At 46.5% G+C, this 20,891-nt stretch overlaps 2 protein-coding genes across 4 annotated transcripts; both read left to right on the forward strand.

The window, feature by feature from the left end:
- The first annotated feature begins 196 nt into the window (after positions 1-196).
- Positions 197-10,777, forward strand: LOC6578327 (ras-related protein Rab-32). Of its 2 annotated transcripts, none has more exons than XM_015163106.3 (4): positions 197-1,558; positions 9,213-9,608; positions 9,892-10,035; positions 10,092-10,777. In XM_015163106.3, the coding sequence occupies exons 1-4, from the start codon at positions 1,028-1,030 to the stop codon at positions 10,197-10,199; spliced, it is 1,179 nt and encodes a 392-aa protein (XP_015018592.1). In that variant the 5' UTR covers positions 197-1,027; the 3' UTR covers positions 10,200-10,777. The 2 variants fall into 2 exon arrangements, with proteins under 2 accessions (XP_015018592.1, XP_002004240.2); XM_002004204.4 differs by lacking the exon at positions 197-1,558 and adding an exon at positions 6,905-8,664.
- Positions 10,778-11,327: 550 nt separating this feature from the next.
- LOC6578328 (dnaJ homolog subfamily C member 13) lies at positions 11,328-20,888 on the forward strand. 2 transcript variants are annotated; one of them, XM_002004205.4, is made up of 20 exons: positions 11,328-11,369; positions 11,716-11,984; positions 12,048-12,188; positions 12,254-12,398; positions 12,709-12,910; positions 12,994-13,498; positions 13,559-13,737; positions 13,797-14,004; positions 14,117-14,527; positions 14,589-14,930; positions 14,991-15,199; positions 15,258-15,426; positions 15,493-16,260; positions 16,315-17,005; positions 17,065-18,259; positions 18,316-18,850; positions 18,922-19,791; positions 19,854-19,976; positions 20,046-20,304; positions 20,368-20,888. In XM_002004205.4, exons 2-20 carry the CDS (start codon positions 11,793-11,795, stop codon positions 20,481-20,483), a joined length of 7,260 nt encoding a protein of 2,419 aa, XP_002004241.1. In that variant the 5' UTR covers positions 11,328-11,369; positions 11,716-11,792; the 3' UTR covers positions 20,484-20,888. The 2 variants fall into 2 exon arrangements, with proteins under 2 accessions (XP_002004241.1, XP_032585427.1); XM_032729536.2 differs by having other exon boundaries at positions 12,712-12,910.
- Positions 20,889-20,891: the final 3 nt, after the last annotated feature.

Consider the following 20,891-nt stretch of genomic DNA (forward strand, 5'->3'; position numbering starts at 1 on the left):
GATTACATTCCTGACAATAAATTTAAGAGTTGTCATCCATTCTATTAACATAGTCCATAATTGTCAGCACTCCATTCAAATGTGTAAAATTGGCGCGCAAAAGTAAACCCGTTTCTTGTTTAACCGTTTCAGCTATTCAATCAACCGTTTCGCTCAGCTGAAGCTCTCAACGAATTTCGTTCAGTTGATAGTTGAATGTGGCAGCGTGTGGATGTGCTGCGCTTGTTTTGTGAGCTTGTATGAAGTAAAGCGAGCGTCTTTTTTGAGTCTCTCTTTTCGTACGTGTGTGAATTTAATTGTCGTGATATGAAATTAACGCCAAGGAGGAATAATAACAACAACAACAACAATATCGATACAACAATAATTAAAATGAAAATAAAGGCTTATGCAACTAGCCGTGTGAATGTTAAATGTTTTAATACTTAATTGAGTGCTCCATTTCTTGGCCCGAAAAACCAGTTTGCAATTTGTTTACTTAACTTGACATTTGGCGCTAGTCAAAAAGTGCAGCAATTGCAGCCAAATCGAGCGAGTTCAATAAACCCCATAAAGTGTCAGAAACAGAGATAACCTGACCACCAACAAAATTTTTGCATTGTTAAAAATAAATTGTAATTTTGATAAGTGCGCGCCGAAAGTTCAAGTGCAGCCGCATTTATTACCGTTGGAACAAAAGCGAAGAGAGCAAGAGTGTGAAAGGAAGAGGGAGATAGACAGAGAGTGAGGAGCGGAACAGTGGAACTTTTTTCGACAACCACATGTTGCTGAGCCGTTAGAGTTGACAAGGCGAAATAAACGGTACAAACAAAACAGAACAAATAGAGACAGCACGCACATGTGTATGCATTTGCATGTGTATATTTATGTGTAGTGTGTGAGTAGATAAAGAGCGTGCGAATGACCTTGACTGGCGGAGCAGACAAGTGAAGTGATAAAGCAAGAACAGCAACAAATAGAGTTATTTGTCAAAGTCTAAAGAGCAATAACACGCAACTCACCCCCACATAAACCCCATTGCCACTGCATGGCAACTAGCGTTATTCGCTGCAGTGTTGTCTCATCCTCAGCCGGACGCCGCAACCTCTGCGACTCTCAGCCGGAGCTCAGCTCTGTCGGCACCAACTCCAAATCCAAGTCGTTCAGTTATCTGAGCAGCAACAACAACAACAGCAACGACAACAACAATACCAACTCCAACACTAGCAACAGCAGCTGTGCCTGCGTACGTTGCCATCTCGCTTACGCTTGCTACAGCGCTGAGAAGGACCAATCGCCGGTTGAGTATAAGCATCAGCCGCAAAGCGTCGTCTCATTAGGCGCACTCAGAGCCAAGGAATCGCCGTTATTAGCACGCCACCAGCCAGCACTCCAATTGGACTCGAAGCAGCAGCTTAGCAACTTCAACTTTTCGCTGCGCAGCGCGACGCCAGCGTACGCGTCGCCTAAACCACAAATCGATCTCAACGCCGTTGAGGCGCTTAGCACAGCGGAAATGCCGGCGGCACGCATCAACAACATGGATATCAATCGGAATAACGGTTATCTGTATAATGGGGTGAGTAGAGTACATGAAATCTCACTGCGCGAGGGCACTTCAAGAAGTTGACTAATGTAAGCAGACAGAGCGACTATTATTTACATATGTGGATATGCCAACCCTCATTATATTTTAATGTTGCATAAAACCCGAAAAAAGTTTAACAATTCCGCTCGCACTGTCCAAGTTTTGCAATAAAAGTCATGTCGCTCTCTGTCAGCTACATATGTATTTGTACAAGTATTTATCGTACTCGCCTCCCCAGCCCACCAGGCAACAACAACAATAGCAATTGCTGTAACAGCAGTTGTTGTTATTGTTAATATATTCAAAGCTCTCGCGTATAACACAATCAATAAGCTTAAATCACGCTCAACTCGGCGAAAAAAGAGCTGAAAATGCTAATTCGAATTCGAGCTCGAATTGTAATTGGAATTGGAACTGTGGCAATGAGGAATGCAACGAAAGCGGAGAACTGGAAGTATTTATTTATTATTCGACTGCGCTTGACTTTCCAATTAGAATCGCGCGCGAGAGGGGGAAAGAAAGAGCGCATGAGTTTGGTTGGGTATTCGAATATTATTATAGAGCATACCAGGCACTAATGAACTGTCTGAAATATACATATTTATATGTCAAGAATTCCAATACAATATTTATAATGTCTGATTGGAAGTGTAAATAGAATCAATTGTGATGATGAATAACAAGTTTATTATTTTGCAAGTACTTTTTTTAAATTGGAATCAGAAAAGCAAATTGGAATGATTGTTAAATGGAAGCCGGCTGGAAGTATTAAATTACTTTGAAGTCTAATTTTTCTTGCATAAAATTGTCTTAAAATATCTTGCCTGTCGGCAAGGGTATTTACTCGTCGTCATCTCTATAAATAGTTTTTTCAATTTTTCATTTCAAGATCATGTTAACTTTTGTTCAGCCTATAAACAAAAAGCTGCCAAGAAAAAAGGGAATAAGGCAAAAGAAAAAAAAAAAAAAACAAATACATTCGAATCTTATGTCACAGAAATTTCCACAGAGTTAAGAAGAAATGAAATCTAAATTGTTGACCAAATAAACACGACGATAAAGGCGAAGTGGGCAAAGGAGGAGAGAGGCGAGCTGGGCGGGGCTGTCTGCCACAAATGCCGCTGCCTCGAGCCGTGGCACGTGTTATGGGCAATGGAATTTCACTCTCAATATGCGATATACTATATACAAATACATATACAATATATATAGGCAAGCCGGTCGAGGTTGGCTGCCCAGCAAATTGAGTGTGCATGTGTGTGTGTGGGTGTGTCTGGGCGATACTTAAACGATTGCTAGTTAGATATATGCATTGTCTTATTGGACTCAACTTGGAACATATTCGCAGCGTTTCACGTCACGATTTTAAGGTCAGTGGGGTAGGGGAATGGAATGGAATGGAATGGGAGCTACATTAAAGAGACCCCCTCCATATGAGCCCACGTCTTAATTAAAGACAAACATTAATAATTGTTGGCATTTTTAAATGTGAATCATGCCTGCATTTGGCTTTGCTTCTCCTCAATCTAATCAGTGCTCACCTTTTTGTTTCTTTATTCTTTTTTTGGGTGACTCGACATTTGCAGAGATAAGATATCAATATCAATATCGATGCCTGCGCAGCGTTTCAAATATGCGCCGCGTGTACAAAAATGTTCATTCAGTAATCGCCTAGAATATAACATCTCTCTCACTATATATATATATATATATATATATATTCCATATTCCATCACTATATATACTTATAAATTTGCATAATCAGCTTTTGCGCATCGTTGCAAGCTGCAGGCCTGAAGCCAATGCACTTTGTGACTCTCTTGTTGTTGTTATTGTTGTTGTTGCTGCTGGTGCAACTAAACAACAATTTTTAGTTTCACATTTTAATCTGCCACACGCAAGTTACACACAGAGATATTCATGTGCTTACAATATATTTATATCTCTATGATTTATTATCTATTATGCGAGCACATACTAAAGACAGAGCAAGGTCACGTTTTCAAAAGTCTCTCACAGCTATAGATAGCAGTGGCAGTTGCAACATTGAGATACATTCATAAAAATAAATACAGCTGTAGATACAGCTACAATAGTTGATAGACATACATAAATAGATACAGATTCGGATGAAGATATCGATTTCGATATTAATATTCACACAGATTCATATATATCATACATAGAAATATTTATATAGAAACGGTAAGAGATAAAATTGAGATGCAGATGCAGATATGAAGACACATAAAGCTACAGTAAGTGGGATAGGCATACCTTCAGCTTTATATACCGCTATATATTTAGAGAGAAGAAGCGAAAGAGAGATATATTTTTATCTACAAATGGTAACACAATTACTGATAGATATTTTCATATATAGACGAAGGGATAAATACAGAAACAGATGTATATAGAAATATATTATATTCATATGTATATGTACAATTTAAAATAAAGAGACATACATATTTTTATATCCATATATATATGCAGACATATTCCATATTATAGCTAGATATTTTTCTCTTATGTAATATTTTACACCTTATACTTTACCAATTTTATTTTTCATTAATTTTCCGATTTCTTCTATCTCTAATATTCCGATGCATCATAAAATTTATGTTTTCATATTTAATCCTCAATTCCAGCGCTATATTAATTTAATAATTAACTCGAATTTGCTGCAATGAAAAGCAAAGTTTCCCTCGAGTAAAGTCTCGCATAAGCATTGCATATTTTTGCCACCTTCGGCCAAAGTGTTGCATACTTTCGTGGCAACATGAAAAGCCCCATTCATGAAAATTCCGATTCCATTTCCGTTTGGGGCAAATTGGGGGGCGTGCCTACACAATTTCAGTCGAAGTATTTGTCTGAGCCACGCCCACATAAATATGACGCCCACAAGGCAGCTAATGCCGTGCAACATGCAAAACCCAAGTACAGTGGGACAATGTTAAGACGAACATTCACTTCTCAATTCAAAGAAATAGCATTTTTTAGTATTTTACTTATATAATTCGTATATAATTTTCATATAATATTTCATTTCGTCTTTCGTATGGTATGTGTGAGCTCATTAGCGAAGTTCTACTGTAATTCGCATATGGATTCGTTCAGACTAGTTGCCAAAGGACCTACTAGTTCTATTATATACTGATTTAACTAAACACGCCACAACTCTGTAACTCTCTCTCTCTCTCTCTCTCTCTCTCTCTCTCTCTCTCTCTCTCTCTGTCTGCCATTTTTCATTGAGTTCAGCTCCAGTTTCAGCTTTTTTTTGTTTAGATTGGGGTCGTTTGTAATTGCAGCGCTTAGGTGAAATGCTTCAAATGCTCACATATCCTCTCTTCTTTTGCTAAACACTTCAAACTCCCCTCGTCCCGCCCGCCCGTTCATCCCTTTGTCGATTGCGTGCAAACATTTCAGTGTGCCACAAAAGAATTTCTCGCTTTAGCTGAAAGTGAATTTTCTTATGCAAACGGTTTTAACGGCCTTTCTACCTTAAAGGGAAAAGGTAAAGCACCAGGTGCTTGGTCTAAATCATTGAGACGAGCGTGAGGAGCAAGCAGACCAAACTCAACTAGTTGAGCGAGTAGGCTGAAAAGGGTTACATATAAATCCATGATTGGAGCTTTAAGTGCAATGCAAATGCAAAGGTAAAATCAAAATACTTTAAGGAAATTGAGTAGAAAACATTAACTCTCTCTCTCTAGCTCTAGATTTGTCTCTGTCTCTTTCTGCCTTCATTTTGCACTCTCTTTCACTTATTTCTCTGCTTCTACTATTTGTGTTTTTGATCTTTATGCTTATGTTATTTCTGCTACTTTTTTACTCTTTTCTCACTTATTTTTATTTCATCTACTCTCCTTTCTCTGATTCTCGCTCTCTATCTCTGTCTGTCGCGCTCTCTCTCTCTCTCTCCTATCTATCTCTTCAATCTCACCTTCTCCCACTCTGCTTTTCAGCCCCTTCTTCCCTGTCTATTTCTCCATTTCTCTCACCTTCTATCTTTACTCTTTTTCTGTATCTCCCTGTGTCTACTGTATCTCTCCCTCTCAATCTCCCTCCCTCCCTCGCTCGCTCTCTATCTTTGTTCCTTCTTTATCTACTTTCTCTTCCTATCTCGGCTTGCTCATTTCATTTCATTCTCTGTACATTATGTCTATCTATTTTTCCTATGTAAAGTACAGTAAAGTATAAAGTAAAGTAGAGTACACTGCTCCTCCCTCCCTCTCTCTCTCTGCCTTTTCTCTGTCATATCTGCATCGTCCAGATGCCAAATGTATTCTAATCGTGTTGCCCTACTCCCAAATCCTTCTCTTAAATTATGCATAGACAGAGGAGACTTTTCATATCTCGCATTTGTCTGCATTGATTATGGAAATGCATCTCCTGGCTTTCCGTGAGGAAAGGGGAAACTTTTGACTACAATTGAACAGCATATGGAATATAGCAAACATAGAATATAAGTCTGTAGAACCGCAGAGTGTGTATTTGGTTGTCAAGTGCAGTGAGGGGCTTATAGATCGGCTAATGATATGCCAAGTTAGCTTATTATATATAGACCAAATGCTATTTCAAATCGAGCAAATCGTTACGTGAGATTTGACATGACATCACTGCACACAAATCATCGGCTCTATCTTCCGCATAGTCTTCAACCCACACTTAGAGAGAGTGAGGGGTAGAGAGAGGGGACTGAGGGGGTAGCTAGGTCGGGTGTAATTGTATATATGCAATATGTCTTTATTGTGGCTTACCACGTTTTGCAATAAACGTAATTCTATATAGCCCCCATATACGACTGTCTATGCCCGCATACACACGTATGTAGGTGCCACCCACTGCTTGTGATTCTCTTTGAGTCGCGTCTCTCGCTGGCAAATCCTCAGCTTGAAAAGGAAGCCCGCGAAGTGCTTAGGGTCAAGCGGCGAAGAACTAGCTAAACTAGTTATTCGCGCGCCCCGGCTCTGGTCAGTTGACAGTTAGCTGCTTGTTAGCCCTCGCCACGCCCCATTTGGCATACACAGCCGCTGCCCCTGACATAGTGGAGTCAAGTATATCAAAAAATAGAGACGGATTCATTCATTAGAACAAAGACCCATGCTTGATAAGCGAGTGTCGCCGCATTTTGCGGGCACATTCAGCGATCGCAGCTCGGCTGGGCAGTGTTGGTAAGCGTGTTGGTTAACTGTCTGATGTGAATGTAATGCAAAACCTTACCACAACCAGCGCAGGGGCCTAACCAGGGGAGGGCAGGGGCAGGAGGGCTGGGGCCCCTCGATCTCTGAGGCGTTACACAAATTTATAAAAACTGAGACATTAGCAATGCGATTTTCAGTGCACCATTTGCAAATGTTCGTTACGGTCGCTGCGACTGGCGAAGAGTGTGAACAGTGCGTGTGCGTGTGTGTGCATGTATGTGTGTGTGTGTGTGCAGGATAACTGCCAGCAATCGAGCTACCCCATGTGATACCCCAGACACCAGCCAGAGGCAACAGTGCTGAAGTAATATGCAAAAGGCCGACAAACAGGCAAAAGCAGAGCAGGCGCAGACAGGCAAGAGTAAAGCGAAAGCGAAAGAGAGAGAGAAAGTGAAAAGAGACGCAGCAACATCAGAAGCAGAAGGTGAAGGAAAAGGAGGAGCAGAAGCAGCAGTAGGAGGAGCAACAGCTGAGCAGGATCTGGAGCTAGAATCGCCTAAGGCCAAGGCACGTTCGCGTTTCTCCGCCGCCTTTCGCAGTCTCAAGACCAAGAAACAGGAGAAGGAAAAGCCAAAGCCCAGCAGCGCGGAGCAGCTGACGGCCATCAGCAGCGGCGAGGCCGAGGATCTGACCAGCCTGGGCGAGATCAGTCTGGACAGCGGGCTGAAGAGCAGCCAAAAGAAGAAGAGTCTAACGCGTCGCCTGCTGCTGGGAAGTCTGAAGCCAAAGACCAAAGAGCGACCGCACAGCCTGGCGACGAGCGATGAGCTGAGCCTAAAGAGCAGCAGCAGCGGCAGGGAACGGGAACGGGAACGGGCCCTGGGCACGGGTCTAGGCAGCAGCAGCACACTAAAGATAACCATAAGCGGCAAGAAAGTTGAGACTGTCGAAGTCAAAGGCAGAAGCGAGACGGATTACCTGACACCGATACCGACACAGACGGCAACAGAAGAAGCGACAGCCGCAACGGCGACGGCAACGGTAAAGCCAGCGACGACAGCAGCGACAGCGACAGCGACAAAAGAGACAGCTAAGCTAATTGTGGCCAAGGTGGTGTCCAAAGAGCAGAGCAAGCTGAAGAAGCAGTCGAAGCAGACGAAGCAGCCGAAGCAACAGCTGAGAGCAGCGCCTCAGATTGAGGAGAAAATCGTTATCACAGAGAGCAGACGAGATACGCCGCCGCGCGAACGAGCGCCGGCAAAGCCGAGCCGCGCATCGAGCAATCAGTCAGCCAACAGCGCTGGGGAGCAGCACAAGTCGAGCAGTGCCAGCAAAGCCCTAAGCCTGCCCAGCCGTGAGAAGCGTGCATTGATGCAACAGCAGCAACTGCAGCAGCAGCAGCAGCAGCGTGGACATCGTTTGAATAAAGGCAGCAATACGGCAGCTCTGGAGAAAGAGGCGCTAGTGACGCCGCCCAGTTCGGAGTTGCAGCCAGCGCCGCCTCCTGCCAGTTCCACGCCCGAATTGAGCCCATCCTCGGCGCCCACCTCGTCCACCCTCGTCCTGGTCAGCCCGGCGGAGTCGTTGGACGCCGTCTCACTAGCCGAATCAGCCCAGACATCAGTTGCGCCCGTCGTGCGCTTTGCCGTTGGCAGCGCGGTCCGCGGCCCGGACGCCTACGAGCTAGCTCTAGCCGCCGCAGCCAATCAGCAACCCAGCTCCAGCGAGGAGCCCAGCGATTCCAGCCTGAGGCGCTTGAGCTTCAAGCAGCAGTTGGCTCTATCGGATCACGACAGCATCGAGGGCAGGCGCGAGACGGTGCGCTACCAGTCGGTGGCCAGCGAGTACGGCGAGGATCAGGACACAGGCGACGAGCAGGAGCTGGACAGAGACTCCAAGCCCATGCCGGCCTTTGGCAATTTGACTATGGACCAGGAAATGGAACCGGTAAGCTGTGCATTGGACTCAATCGCAGCCGCAGTTCGAAAAAACAAGCAAAAGAAGCCGCAAAAGTGTTTGCCCCCTATAGTCGGACATCGGACGTCGGACGTCGGACGTCGGACATCGTACGACCCCTCGAGCCGAACAGCTAACAACAGCTTTACCTCCCTTCCCCAACCCCTTCCCTCTTTAAGTGTTCGTTTATCAAGTGTAAAGAGAACGTCTTCTTACAATTTATTTATGACTGTGATGAAGCGCTAGGATTTCCTTGAATGTGCCCCTATGGGTCTCCCAGAATGAATCACTACAATCTTATGCTCACTCGCGCAGTGGAAAGCGAGTATATTCGTTAAATCGTGTGCAATGGGGAATTAATTAAATGTATCACTGATTCGTATAGGATTGGATGCCTATCCATATAGACATGCCTATTGAGGCCTGCATCGAGCTTAGCCATAAATTTGTCAACTTTTGTAGAGTCCTCTGCAGTCGAGTATGCCCTTTTGTTCTCGCTCTCTTTTAACCTCTACCCGTCTCATTCTCTCTTTTTTCAGACCATAATGTCGCCCAGTGGCGAGAAGCGTGAACATCTCTACAAGATCCTAGTGATCGGTGAGCTGGGCACAGGCAAAACATCGTTCATCAAGCGCTACGTCCATCAGTTCTTTAGCCAAAACTATCGAGCGACAATCGGAGTGGATTTCGCATTGAAGGTGCTGCACTGGGATGCCAATACGATAGTGCGCCTGCAGCTCTGGGATATCGCCGGGCAGGAGAGATTCGGCAATATGACGCGGGTCTACTACAAGGAGGCGGTGGGCGCTTTCATCGTCTTCGACGTGACGCGCAGTGGAACCTTCGACTGCGTCAGCAAGTGGAAGGAGGATCTCGACTCGAAGGTTCAACTACCCGATGGTAGTCCCATACCCTGCATATTGCTCGCCAATAAGGTACAGTGTGATTGATTGATTGATCGAGTTTAAACAATGTGATAAGAATTTGATCTAGTGATGATCTGTTAAGGGTTTTGATTAAGACTGTAAGATGTTGCTGTTTTACTATAGGGAATTGATTATTGTTGATGGTGGATTGATGCATTGACTGATTGATTGACCATCAACAGATGATGCTATCCTTTACTTATTAATCAGATCAATTTCACGCTTTAGTACTATGATCTGTCTTATCGAGTGATCTACTATATATATCTTGTATATTTCTTATAATTTATAGTGCGATCAGGAGAAGCAGGGCATTGTGACGCAGCCGGAGCGCATGGATGAGTATGTGAGGGAAAATGGTTTCGCTGGCTGGTTCGAGACCTCGGCCAAGGAGAACATCAACATCGACGAAGCAGCGCGTGCCTTGGTGAACAAAGTAAGTGATTAATCTATCAATCAATCAAATATATTCATTTTGTCCATCATTCCCAGATACTCATCAATGACAAACTGATAACTGCCGATGCGAATGATGCGGAGAAATTCAATTTGAGTGCGGCTGATGCGAGCGCAGAGACCAAGAACAAGTGCTCCTGCTGACCGGCTGTTGCGTTCATCCAGATGCATTCCAGCAATCAAATTGGGCTTTAAGCATACACACACACACATTTATAGAAACATGATAAGAATAACTATGCTTAGGTTCTTTTGTAAAGTGTGTCTAAGACTTAGCTTCGTATCATGTTCATCCATCAACTGGTTATAAAATCTAAGCTAAAGCAGTGCGTGTCCATAAAATTATCTATATGACTATATGACACACACTCACACACACACAGACACACACATTTATATATATATAAGCTAGAGCTCAGTTTTGAGATAATGCAGCATCATTTCTACATTTGTGTAAAATACGAATCGTCGTCCAATTGTTTTTTACTTTTGTTTGTTTATTGCTTTTGTTTTGTTAATGTGAGAGTTTTTTATCTTGAATTTATATAGTAAATAGGAACACACACACATACACACATGAACATACATAAACTCTGCCATCTTTATTTGCATTTAGATAATGTACGTTTTATTCAACACAGATTAGAGCAGAATGAAAAAAAAAATACATTTATTTATCTGCACGCAATCAAATAAAAATGTTTAATGTTAGTTAAGCCAAATGATATACGAGTTTTATTGTTAGAGAAATTAACTTAATGCCTATGACCTAGGTTAGCGGCTTAATGCGCATTTATTTACAAGCTGCGAAAATGCAAATAATATTAATTACACATATATATACTTAGTGCGCAAAAGCTATGAAAATTAATGTGCATTTAATTTTTGGCGCGCACAATTCTCTAAATTATCGATATGTTATCGTATGACTGCATTGAGTAAGCCCTGTCCAAAAGGATTGTGCTGATAATGATAGTCATAAAGCTTTTAACCCAAAACATAGCTAAGGCTCATAGACTATAGCTACAAAAATTTAAAATGTTAACATATAATAAAATAATTTCTAATTGTGTGTCCCCTTATTTTATGGTATGATTAGCTGCTAATTCAGTTATCGCTGCAGCCCTGGTATATTTTAGTAGTGATTTTGATGATTTACCACGCTGGTCACATTGCATTCGCTGCTGTTGTAAAAAAAAATGCAAATGCAAAAATTGCAAATAACTATAAAGAGGAATATTATTAGAAATAAAATAATAAACAATAATTTGTAAAACTAAAGTGCTAACAATTGAAATGTATTAAATGTTTAAGGTGAGCTAGATAATGTTGCGACGCAACATCGACATCAGCAGCAACAGCTACAGCACTTAAGCTAATTAGCAACGCCGCTGATTCTGATTGGGAGTCGTAGCCGTCGACGTCGACGTCGTCGTCACGTTTACTCCCCTTTTCGGTCTTTGTTGCTCTCATTTGTGGGGGCCGTGGTTGTTGATAAAGGTTTACTCAATGGCTCGTTGATTAATCAGCAGCCAATTTCTTGAGTTGGACATTTCCAGCTATGAATCAGCTGTGCCGCCAATCGGAACTAGCATAAACACCTAGTAATGTATGAATATTAGCTTATCTCATTTTCTGTCTCTCTCGCGCTCTCTTGCAGTTTTGTTATCTAGTTTGAGTAAAATAATTGGAAACGGATTTGGTTGAAGTTCTTGAAGTTCTTGGATTGCTCGGAAGATGCTGCCGCCACGTGAGCATTTGGATCTGGAATGCTTCATTGTGACGAAGCATTCGTGGAAGGGCAAATACAAGAGGATTCTATCCATTGGTACCAGTGGCATTTCCACTTACAATCCAGATAGATTTGACCTAACCAATCGCTGGACCTACTCGGATATCGTAGCCGCCGCGCCCACCAAGACCTCAAATGTGAGTATAAATATATTATATACACATATATGCATACATACATATTAATAATTCGCATTGCAGATTCCAAATGAGTTTGTATTAACAATAAAGAAGGATAAGAAATTGGATACGATCAAACTTTCATCGGAGTATCGCAATGATATACTCAGCTCCATATTGAAATATTACAGGGAATTCGCTGACAAGCCCAAAAATGCTCTCGTAAGCTGATTCACATTTCATATATATTTCTTTGTATTTGCTTAAGTGAAATGTTTCTTTTGCAGCGCTTCAATGCTTATAAATATCATTGGTCGGGCATTAGTTTGCCCACTGTGCTGGAGGTCACGCCCTGCTCATTGGATCAATTGGATCCCACAACGAACGATGTGCTCACTAGCTATATGTACAAGGATATTGAAGGAATAATAGGTACCTATAACACCCTTCTCATTCCTCCCTTCCTGCTGCTCCTTCGATTGTGTAGTATTTGGATTTTCCTTTACTTTTGCTTTGGCATTATTTCGTTCTTCGGATCTGCCTTCAAATTTAGCTTTGTTTTAAGCTTTACTTCTGCCTTTTGCAGCATCCCCCTCCTCCTCATCTTTATCCTATCAATGTTCAATGTTTTCTTGTCCGGGTTTCACATTTTAATACGTGTTCGCTTTGCTTGTTTTGTTTTTTTCTTCTTTTTTGTTTTACACTCATCTTTATGGTTTCTCGTTTACGCGCACCTTTTAAGCAGGCATCTCGGACTATGAAAATGGCATCGTGATGGCCTACGGCGGCTTCAGTCGCCTGCATATGTTCAAGGCGCTCAATCACCATGAGATCGTGCAGAATATCGTGCAACGCTCGTCTCAGTTTCTGGGCATCGAAACCAAAATACTCAAAAGTCAAATAACACGGGAGCAATTCGAGCGAGAGCGCTTCGGCAAGTACAGGTGAGTGTGATGGACTGATAGAGAGAGAAAGAGAGAGTGAGACTGATCAAAGATCGTTGAATGATGCTCTCCATCTCTTGCAGCGGTGATCAGTTCCAGACCTCGATGACAGAGTTCACAGTGCAGAAGATAACGCCCAGGCATCCGGATCCAGTCAAGCGCATTCTCTGCCTCACAGAGGTCACGCTCCTGGAGCGCGACCCGCAGACCTACAGCGTCTGCACGCTGCGACCCCTCGCTGACGTCTTTGCCCTGGTGCGCGATAAGGACAATCTGCAGCGCTTCTGCATCGAGTATAAAAATGGCATCGTGCGCAGCTACAGCACCAACGACCGTGACTCTCTGCTGGCCACTGTGCTGGACGCCGTGCGGTCCAGTGGCAACCAGGATGTGCACATACGCATTGGCAACACGCCGAGGGGCAAGCGCTACGTGCCACTCAATAGCTCAGTGGACGAGGAGACGGAAGCGAATCTGCTGCGTTTGGTTATCAACAATTTCCAGAATCCGAGCAAACGCTACGAGATTCTCGAACGCTTCAATGCCAATGTGCCGCACAGTGGACTCAACTACAGTGTTACTCAGGATGTGAGCTCAACTTCAGCTTGACTATTTATATTTATACTAATTGTGTATATCTCCCGACAGAGTTTATTTGCGGAGAACAAGGAGAAGCTAATACTGAGCGCTCTGCAGGCTTTGGCTCAGAAGGAGCTGGACAGTCCGACGGCTCAGCTGAGCAACACCGAGCTGGAGGCAATATTCCATGCGCTCACGCGCCTGCTGGCCAGCAAAGTGGGCTACGCGGCCTTCACCAACTTGCCAGGGTATGGGCTTTGTTTATCTACTATAGGTGGTCCAATCATATATAATCTGTGTTTTGTAGCTTTCGGGAGATAATTGGCACCAAGATTGTGGCTGCACTGCGGCGCAAGGACCTGGCTGTCACCTACTCGGCGATCGATATGATCAACTCGCTGATGCACTCGGTGAATACGGATCACGACCTCAAGCAGGAGCAACTGAACAAATCTTCCATTCTGTCATCGAAATCATTTCTCGAAACGCTGCTCAATATGTGGACCATGCATGTGGTAAGAGACGCTGAAAGAACAAGAGAGAGGCAGGGCTGGAACAATGGATTTCCATTGATGTTTCTCAGTCTGAGCAAGGCATAAACTAAAGTCGCATTCTTTTCAATTACAGAGCCATGGCAGCGGCGCATTGGTTTTGTCTGCGATGCTCGACTTCATGACCTTCGCTCTGTGCGTGCCTTACAGCGAGACGACGGACGGCAAGCAGTTCGATATACTGCTCGAGCTGGTGGCGGAGCGTGGCAGATCGTTGTACAAGCTCTTTCAGCATCCATCGCTGGCCATTGTCAAGGGGGCCGGCTTGGTGCTGCGCGCCATCATCGAGGAGGGCGAGCTGCATGTGGCGCAGCAGATGCAGGCGCTGGCGTTGGACGAGGCGGCGCTGTGTCGTCATCTCTTGGTTGCGCTCTACACGCCCTCGAATGATCCCACTCTGATAACGCATCGTCAGCTATCGAGGCATCTGATTGGCCTCTGGCTAACAGACAGCGACGAGGCAATGGAACTGTTCAAGCGCATTTTTGTGAGTCATACGAAAATGATATATCTCTCATATGTTTTGCTTAACTTGAGCTCTATTACAGCCCGCGGGCTTGCTGACCTTTCTGGAGTCAGAGGAGAGCGTGCCGGAGGCGGATGTGGAGGAGGACAAACTCAACTTTCGCGACAATCTCAAATTTGCAATTCAACATTCCAAGAAAACGCGCAAGAATGCGATAGAGAAGCATTTGCAGGGCATCAAGCACTGGGGCATGAACCTCATCGAGCAGCAGGATGGCGCGGCCCAGGCACTGAAAAACCGTCCCGTCGTGCTGCGAAATCGCCGACAGAAGAAGAAGACCTCGGACGCGGTCGTTAACCTGCCCTACTTCTTCTACAACTTTGCCAAAGATCACAGCTTGCCTAACTTGATATGGAACCATAAGGTGGGAGACATTTAGATATTTATGAATCTGTTCAGTTATTCACTTTGCTTTTCAATGCAGACTCGCGAGGAGCTGCGCATGTGCCTGGAGAACGAGCTGAGGCAATTCCTCAACGATCGCGACCTGGCTGGCAACATGATCGTGGCCTGGAACTATCAGGAATTCGAGGTGGGCTACCAGTGCCTGGCAGAGGAGATCAAAATAGGCGACTACTACATAAGACTCATACTGGAGAAGGATGATTGGCCACAGAACTTGGTCAAGGATCCGTAGGTTCAACAGCTATTTATATAAGGTCTTTTGACTAACCTCTGTTTCCATTTCCAGCGTCGAGCTGTTCAATGCTCTGTATCGACGCGTGCTCTGCCGGCAGCGCGTCAACGATGATCAGATGACCGTCTTTTCGCTGCAGGCGCTGGCCAAGGTCTACAGACGCTATCACAAGGAGATTGGCAAGTTCAGCGACATGTCCTACATCCTGCAGCTCAGCGATCGGGTAGGACAGCAGCCGAATCTCTGTTAGTTGAAGCTGAAATTGATCCGCTTTCTCCGTCTCTTTCAGTGCCTTTCCCCGTCCATGCGCGATGCGCTGATCAATCTGATATCCTGTCTAGTGCTGGAGAAGTCCAACTGCCGCGCTCTGGTCGATCATGTGCAGTGCCTGGTGGATTTGATCACCTTGGCTCACCTGCACAAGGGGCGCGCACAGCTGAATACCAAAACGAATGTGATCGAAGCGGGTCCGAATATGTCGGCCTACGAGGAGAAGGATTGGTACTACAACATCGAAAAGGATGGCCAGAAGGCGGAGCGCCAAGGGCCGATCACCTACTCGGAGCTCAAAGAGCTCTGGCACAAGGGCCTGATCACGCCGAAGACCCGATGCTGGGCCATTGGCATGGATGGCTGGCGCTCGCTGCAGCAGATACCCCAGCTCAAATGGTGCCTCATAGCCAAGGGCACGCCGCTCTACGACGAGACGGAGCTCGCCTCCAAGATACTCGACATACTGATCAAGTGCACCAGCTTCTTTCCCAGCCGCACCCAGAATGGGGTCGCTGTGCTCATACCTGGACCCAAGCTGTCGAGGAAACTCTCGGAGTTCATCTGCCTGCCGCACGTGGTGCAGGTGTGCCTGACCCACGACCCAGGCCTGCTGGAGCGCGTGGCCACGCTGCTCTGCCAGATCATGGAGGACAATCCAGAGATGCCGAAGGTGTACATGACCGGCGTCTTCTACTTCATGCTCATGTACACGGGCAGCAACATCTTGCCCATAACGCGATTCCTGAAGATGACGCACATGAAGCAGGGCTTTCGCAGCGAGGAGGTGAGTCGGGATGGGGCAACTCCAGACTCTGACTAAACTCTGTTCTCTTTTCAGACATCTCAGTCGGGCATCATGCATCGGAGCATTCTCGGCCAGCTGCTGCCGGAGGCAATGGTCTGTTTCCTCGAGAACTACAGCGCCGAGAAGTTCGCTGAGATATTTCTCGGAGAGTTCGACACGCCCGAGGTCATCTGGAGCTCGGAGATGCGGCGGCTGCTCATCGAGAAGATTGCCGCACACATTGCCGACTTTACGCCGCGTCTGCGTGGCCATACGATGGCCCGCTATCCCTACCTGGCCATACCCGTCATTAGCTATCCGCAGCTGGAGAACGAGCTCTTCTGTCACATCTACTACCTGCGCCACCTGTGCGACACTCAGAAGTTTCCCAACTGGCCCATCGCGGATCCGGTGCAGCTGCTCAAGCACACGCTGGATGCCTGGCGCAAGGAGGTGGAGAAGAAGCCGCCACAGATGACCATACAGCAAGCCTACCAGGATCTGGGCATCGACCTGAACAAGGTGCCCAAGCCAGATGAGTCCTTGATACGCAAGAGCTACTACAAGCTGGCCCAGATGTATCACCCCGACAAGAATCCCAATGGGCGCGAGATCTTCGAGAAGGTCAATCAGGCCTATGAGTTCTTGTGCTCGCGCTCCGTTTGGAGCTCGGGAGGCCCGGACCCCAACAATATAGTGCTCATACTGCGCACCCAAAGCATTCTCTTCGAGCGCTATGCCGACGGTCAGTTCCATTAGTCCTGTTCCAATCTCTGTCTTATCTAATTTCCTGTGTGCTTGCAGTGTTGCGTCCCTATAAGTACGCCGGCTACCCACAGCTGATCAAGACCATACGCTTGGAGACCCGCGACGACGAGCTGTTCTCCAAGGAGGCGCAGCTCTTGACCGCCGCCTCGGAGCTCTGCTATCACACGGTGCACTGCTCGGCTTTGAATGCCGAGGAGCTGCGGCGCGAGGAGGGCATCGAGGCGCTGCTAGAGGCCTATACGCGCTGCGTCTCCATCCTGGGCGCCGACTCGAAGCCGGATTCGCTGCACTACCAGGTCATATCGAACGTGACGCGCTGCTTCGAGGTCGCCTGCAACTTTGAGAAGTGCAAGCAGAAGATCATACAGCTGCCCCAGCTGCTGTCCGATGTCTGTCGCGTGGTCTACTTCAAGCACACGCTCTCGGTGAGCCTGGTGACCAGCCTGGCGGCCAACAACTACGACCTGCAGTGCAATCTGGCGCGCAATGGCGTGCTCTGGTCGCTGCTGCTCTTCATGTTCGAGTACGACTACACGCTGGACGAGAGCGGGGTGGAGGTGAGCGACAAGAGCAACCAGCAGCAGTTGGCCAATAACCTGGCCAAAATGGCTGTGCTCGGCTGCATAGCTTTGGCCGGCTACACCATGGAGCTGCGCAACAAGCCAATCACTGGTAGCGAGTCCAGCTCGCCGGCCAATCCGGCGGCCAAGCCGGCAGTGCCCGCCATCAAGCCGAAGCCCTCGGCCTCCAGCACCAACTCGGCCTACATGCAGAATGCACACAATCCCTTGCAGAGCAAGCAGCTGGCCATTACGGCGAGCAAGGAGAAGGAGAAGGAGTCGCCGGCGCTCACCAAGCAGGACTCGAGCGTCAGCAGCGACACTAACAGCTCCACAGACAGCGAACAGCAGCAGCACCAGCACCGTCAGCCCAACTCCATTCAGCAGAAGTACATTGTCTCTGGCGAGGCGAAGAATATGCTGATCCGTCAGGTGCTGGAGCGGCTGCTCACGCGCTACATTGCCAACCAGCTGGCGACGGCCAGGGACAGCGAGGTGCTGAAGCTGCTGACGGCCAACACTCGTAACCCCTATCTCATCTGGGATAATGCAACGCGCGCTCAGCTCAAGGACTTTCTTGAGCAGCAGCGTCTGGCCTCCGCCAAAGAGACGCACGAGGACATTGCTCAGGTCTACGAGCTGGTCTCCAGCTTCGAATTCGATGCGCACAAGTGAGTGGCCTGGGCTTGACTATAATCTACATATCCATAATATTATTATATTCCAGGGATGAGCTGCAGATTGGAGGCATCTTCATCAGAATCTACAACGACATGCCCACGTATCCGATTGCCCAGCCCAAGCAGTTCATTATGGATCTGCTGGAGTACTTAAAGTATGCCTATCAATATCTGCAGTTCAAGCAGCTGCCGCCACCAGCCGCAGCTGCAGCACCAGCAGCAGGGCCCAGGATGGGCAGCGATGGCATCCTAACGCCCACCTTGGCACCCAATCATCCGCAGCTCCAACAGCAGCAGCAGCAAATGGAGGCCAAGACTGGCGGCACCTTCGATGAGGTGCTGACTGCCTACAATCGCTCGAAGAGTCGCAAGAAGCTGGAAACGGACGCACAGGTGGAGCGACAGCTGTCGCTGCAGCAGGCCCAATACGACTACGCCAACGACTCGCAGCTGGAGCTGCACATCACGATGGTGCTGCGTGCCCTGATTGCCGTGATCAAGGCGAATGCCGAGGTGGAGATCCAATGCATTGGCAATTTCGATATGATATTTGGCTTCCTGGCCAACAATATATTCGCAGATGTAAGTGCCAGACGAGGCATCCCTTCAATTGCCATTGCTATAGCTAATCTCGCATTTTGATACCCTTTCAGAGTTCCAGTGTAAAGGCTGTGGCCTTGGAGGTCGTTGCTCTGGTTTCCCGGAACAAGGAGTGCGTCTCGGAAGTAGCTGCCTGCGAGATACTGGGCAACTATTTGGTGGCACTCAGGGATCCCGAGCTGCGGGCCAGCCAGGTGAAAGTGCTCGAGACGCTCTCTGGCCTCATGAACGTTCAGGAGATGATCAAAGAGGCGCAGACGAAGGGCGCCGTCATCTACTTGCTGGACATGTTCTGCAATTCACGCAATCCGCAGATACGCGAAATGTGCGCCGAGATCTTAGCCAAAATGACAGCGGACCGCTTGAGTGGACCCAAGGTGCGGATTACTATATCCAAATTCTTACCCGGGCTCTTCATCGATGCCATGATCGAATCCGCGGCGACCTCTGTACAGCTGTTCGAGTCTATACACGAGCACCCGGAGTTGATTTGGAACGACGATACGCGCTCGAGTGTCTGCGAGGCCGTGGCAGAGACCTGCAAGCGATTCTACCAGCAGCAGAAGATAAATCCGCGGTACCTGTGGAAGGACCCGGAAATGCTGAAGGATCTGTTGTCCAACGAAATTGTTGTTGCCGGCGTCTATTTGCGCCTGTTCGTCAGCAATCCGGCTTGGACGTTGCGCAAACCCAAACAGTTTCTGTCCGATCTCTTGGATTATGTTGTAGAACAAATCAGCAAGAGCTCGACGGAACAGGACGTATTGGACTTGTCCACGACGGCGCTTGTGGAGCTACTACGGTCGCAGCCTAATCTAGCGGACGAGATTCCCGTGCTGGGACACATACCGAAGCTGTTTAATCTGCTGTCAGTGCAGCCAAAGAACACGCTATCAGTATTACATCAGCTGTCGCTATCGGAGGTGAGTTTCCACTGGGACTCACTGGCTGATCCCTTCAAATTAATTCCCTTCTCCTTTCACAGTTCTGCGTGAGCGCCATATCGCAAACGGAATGCATTGCGCCGCTAAAGCGTTGCATGGAACATAATAGGGATTGCATTGAGAAGTCCTGCGAGGCGATGAGTCGACTCTTCAAGCATCAGCATGTAAGTGGAGGGCTGACCAGAAGTTAAACGAGAATATCTGACTATAGCATTGACTTGTTTTGTTTTTAGGACTCTCTGATTAGCCAGTCACTGGAGGTAGGTCTCATACCTTTTCTGTTGGGCCTCTTGGACAGTCGCTTGGAATTTGTGGACAATGCATCCGCGGTCAAGGCACAAATTGTCGCTGCGCTCAAGGGCATGACCCACAATCTCAATTACGGCGATCGTGTCACGCAAATCCTGCTCAAGCATCCCGTCTGGGCGGAGTTCAAGGATCAGCGACATGATCTCTTTATCACAGACACCAACATACGTGGCTACTTAACGGGTAATGCATTAGGGATCAGCAGTATATCTATTAAGCCATGTCTAACATATTCTTCGCCTTCAGGCATCAATCCAACGGCAGGCTATTTGACCGCCGGACCAGCGCAAAACGTTGAAGTGCTTACCTCGCCGCCGCCCATTGATCGCGATGATCCGTCGGCACGTCAACAAATTGATTAGCGTCTCCTCATCTGCCTCATTAGCCACGCGAAAGCCAAGCAGAAGTTATGAGTGGTGCGGAGGATTTCCCTGATCGACGGGGAGATTACAACTGATTTCCTTTATTGTATTAAATGTTTTTTTACACACAGCAGTGAGATGTGGCTGTCAGCAATCAATCGAAACAAAACAAAACAAAACAAACCATAACATAACATATTAACAAATCTGTAACAAAGTCTATGAAACGTTTAATTTTTTATATTTATATAAATTGTATAAATAGTAATTAGCTAATTACACATTACACACGTACATATACATATATACACACACATATATACATACATATACACCTTAACTAAAGCATGCATAAAGTGATTATACATATGTATTATGAAATAAAGCAGACTCATTACAAATGAATGA

This window comes from Drosophila mojavensis, unplaced genomic scaffold (genome assembly GCF_018153725.1).
Source record: "Drosophila mojavensis isolate 15081-1352.22 unplaced genomic scaffold, ASM1815372v1 contig_80, whole genome shotgun sequence".
Classification (NCBI taxonomy): domain Eukaryota; kingdom Metazoa; phylum Arthropoda; class Insecta; order Diptera; family Drosophilidae; genus Drosophila; species Drosophila mojavensis.

What these genes read in the sequence shown, in the direction of transcription:
- LOC6578327 (XM_002004204.4), top strand. Translation starts at nt 7,087, where the DNA reads ATGCAAAAGGCCGACAAACAGGCAAAAGCAGAGCAGGCGCAGACAGGC. An exon ending in GCATATTGCTCGCCAATAAG is followed by an intron (nt 9,609 to 9,891) that starts GTACAGTGTGAT and finishes TATAATTTATAG; the next exon opens with TGCGATCAGGAGAAGCAGGG. An exon ending in CGCGTGCCTTGGTGAACAAA is followed by an intron (nt 10,036 to 10,091) that starts GTAAGTGATTAA and finishes CATCATTCCCAG; the next exon opens with ATACTCATCAATGACAAACT.
- LOC6578328 (XM_002004205.4), top strand. Translation starts at nt 11,793, where the DNA reads ATGCTGCCGCCACGTGAGCATTTGGATCTGGAATGCTTCATTGTGACG. An exon ending in AACTGTTCAAGCGCATTTTT is followed by an intron (nt 14,528 to 14,588) that starts GTGAGTCATACG and finishes GCTCTATTACAG; the next exon opens with CCCGCGGGCTTGCTGACCTT. An exon ending in CTTCGAGCGCTATGCCGACG is followed by an intron (nt 17,006 to 17,064) that starts GTCAGTTCCATT and finishes GTGTGCTTGCAG; the next exon opens with TGTTGCGTCCCTATAAGTAC.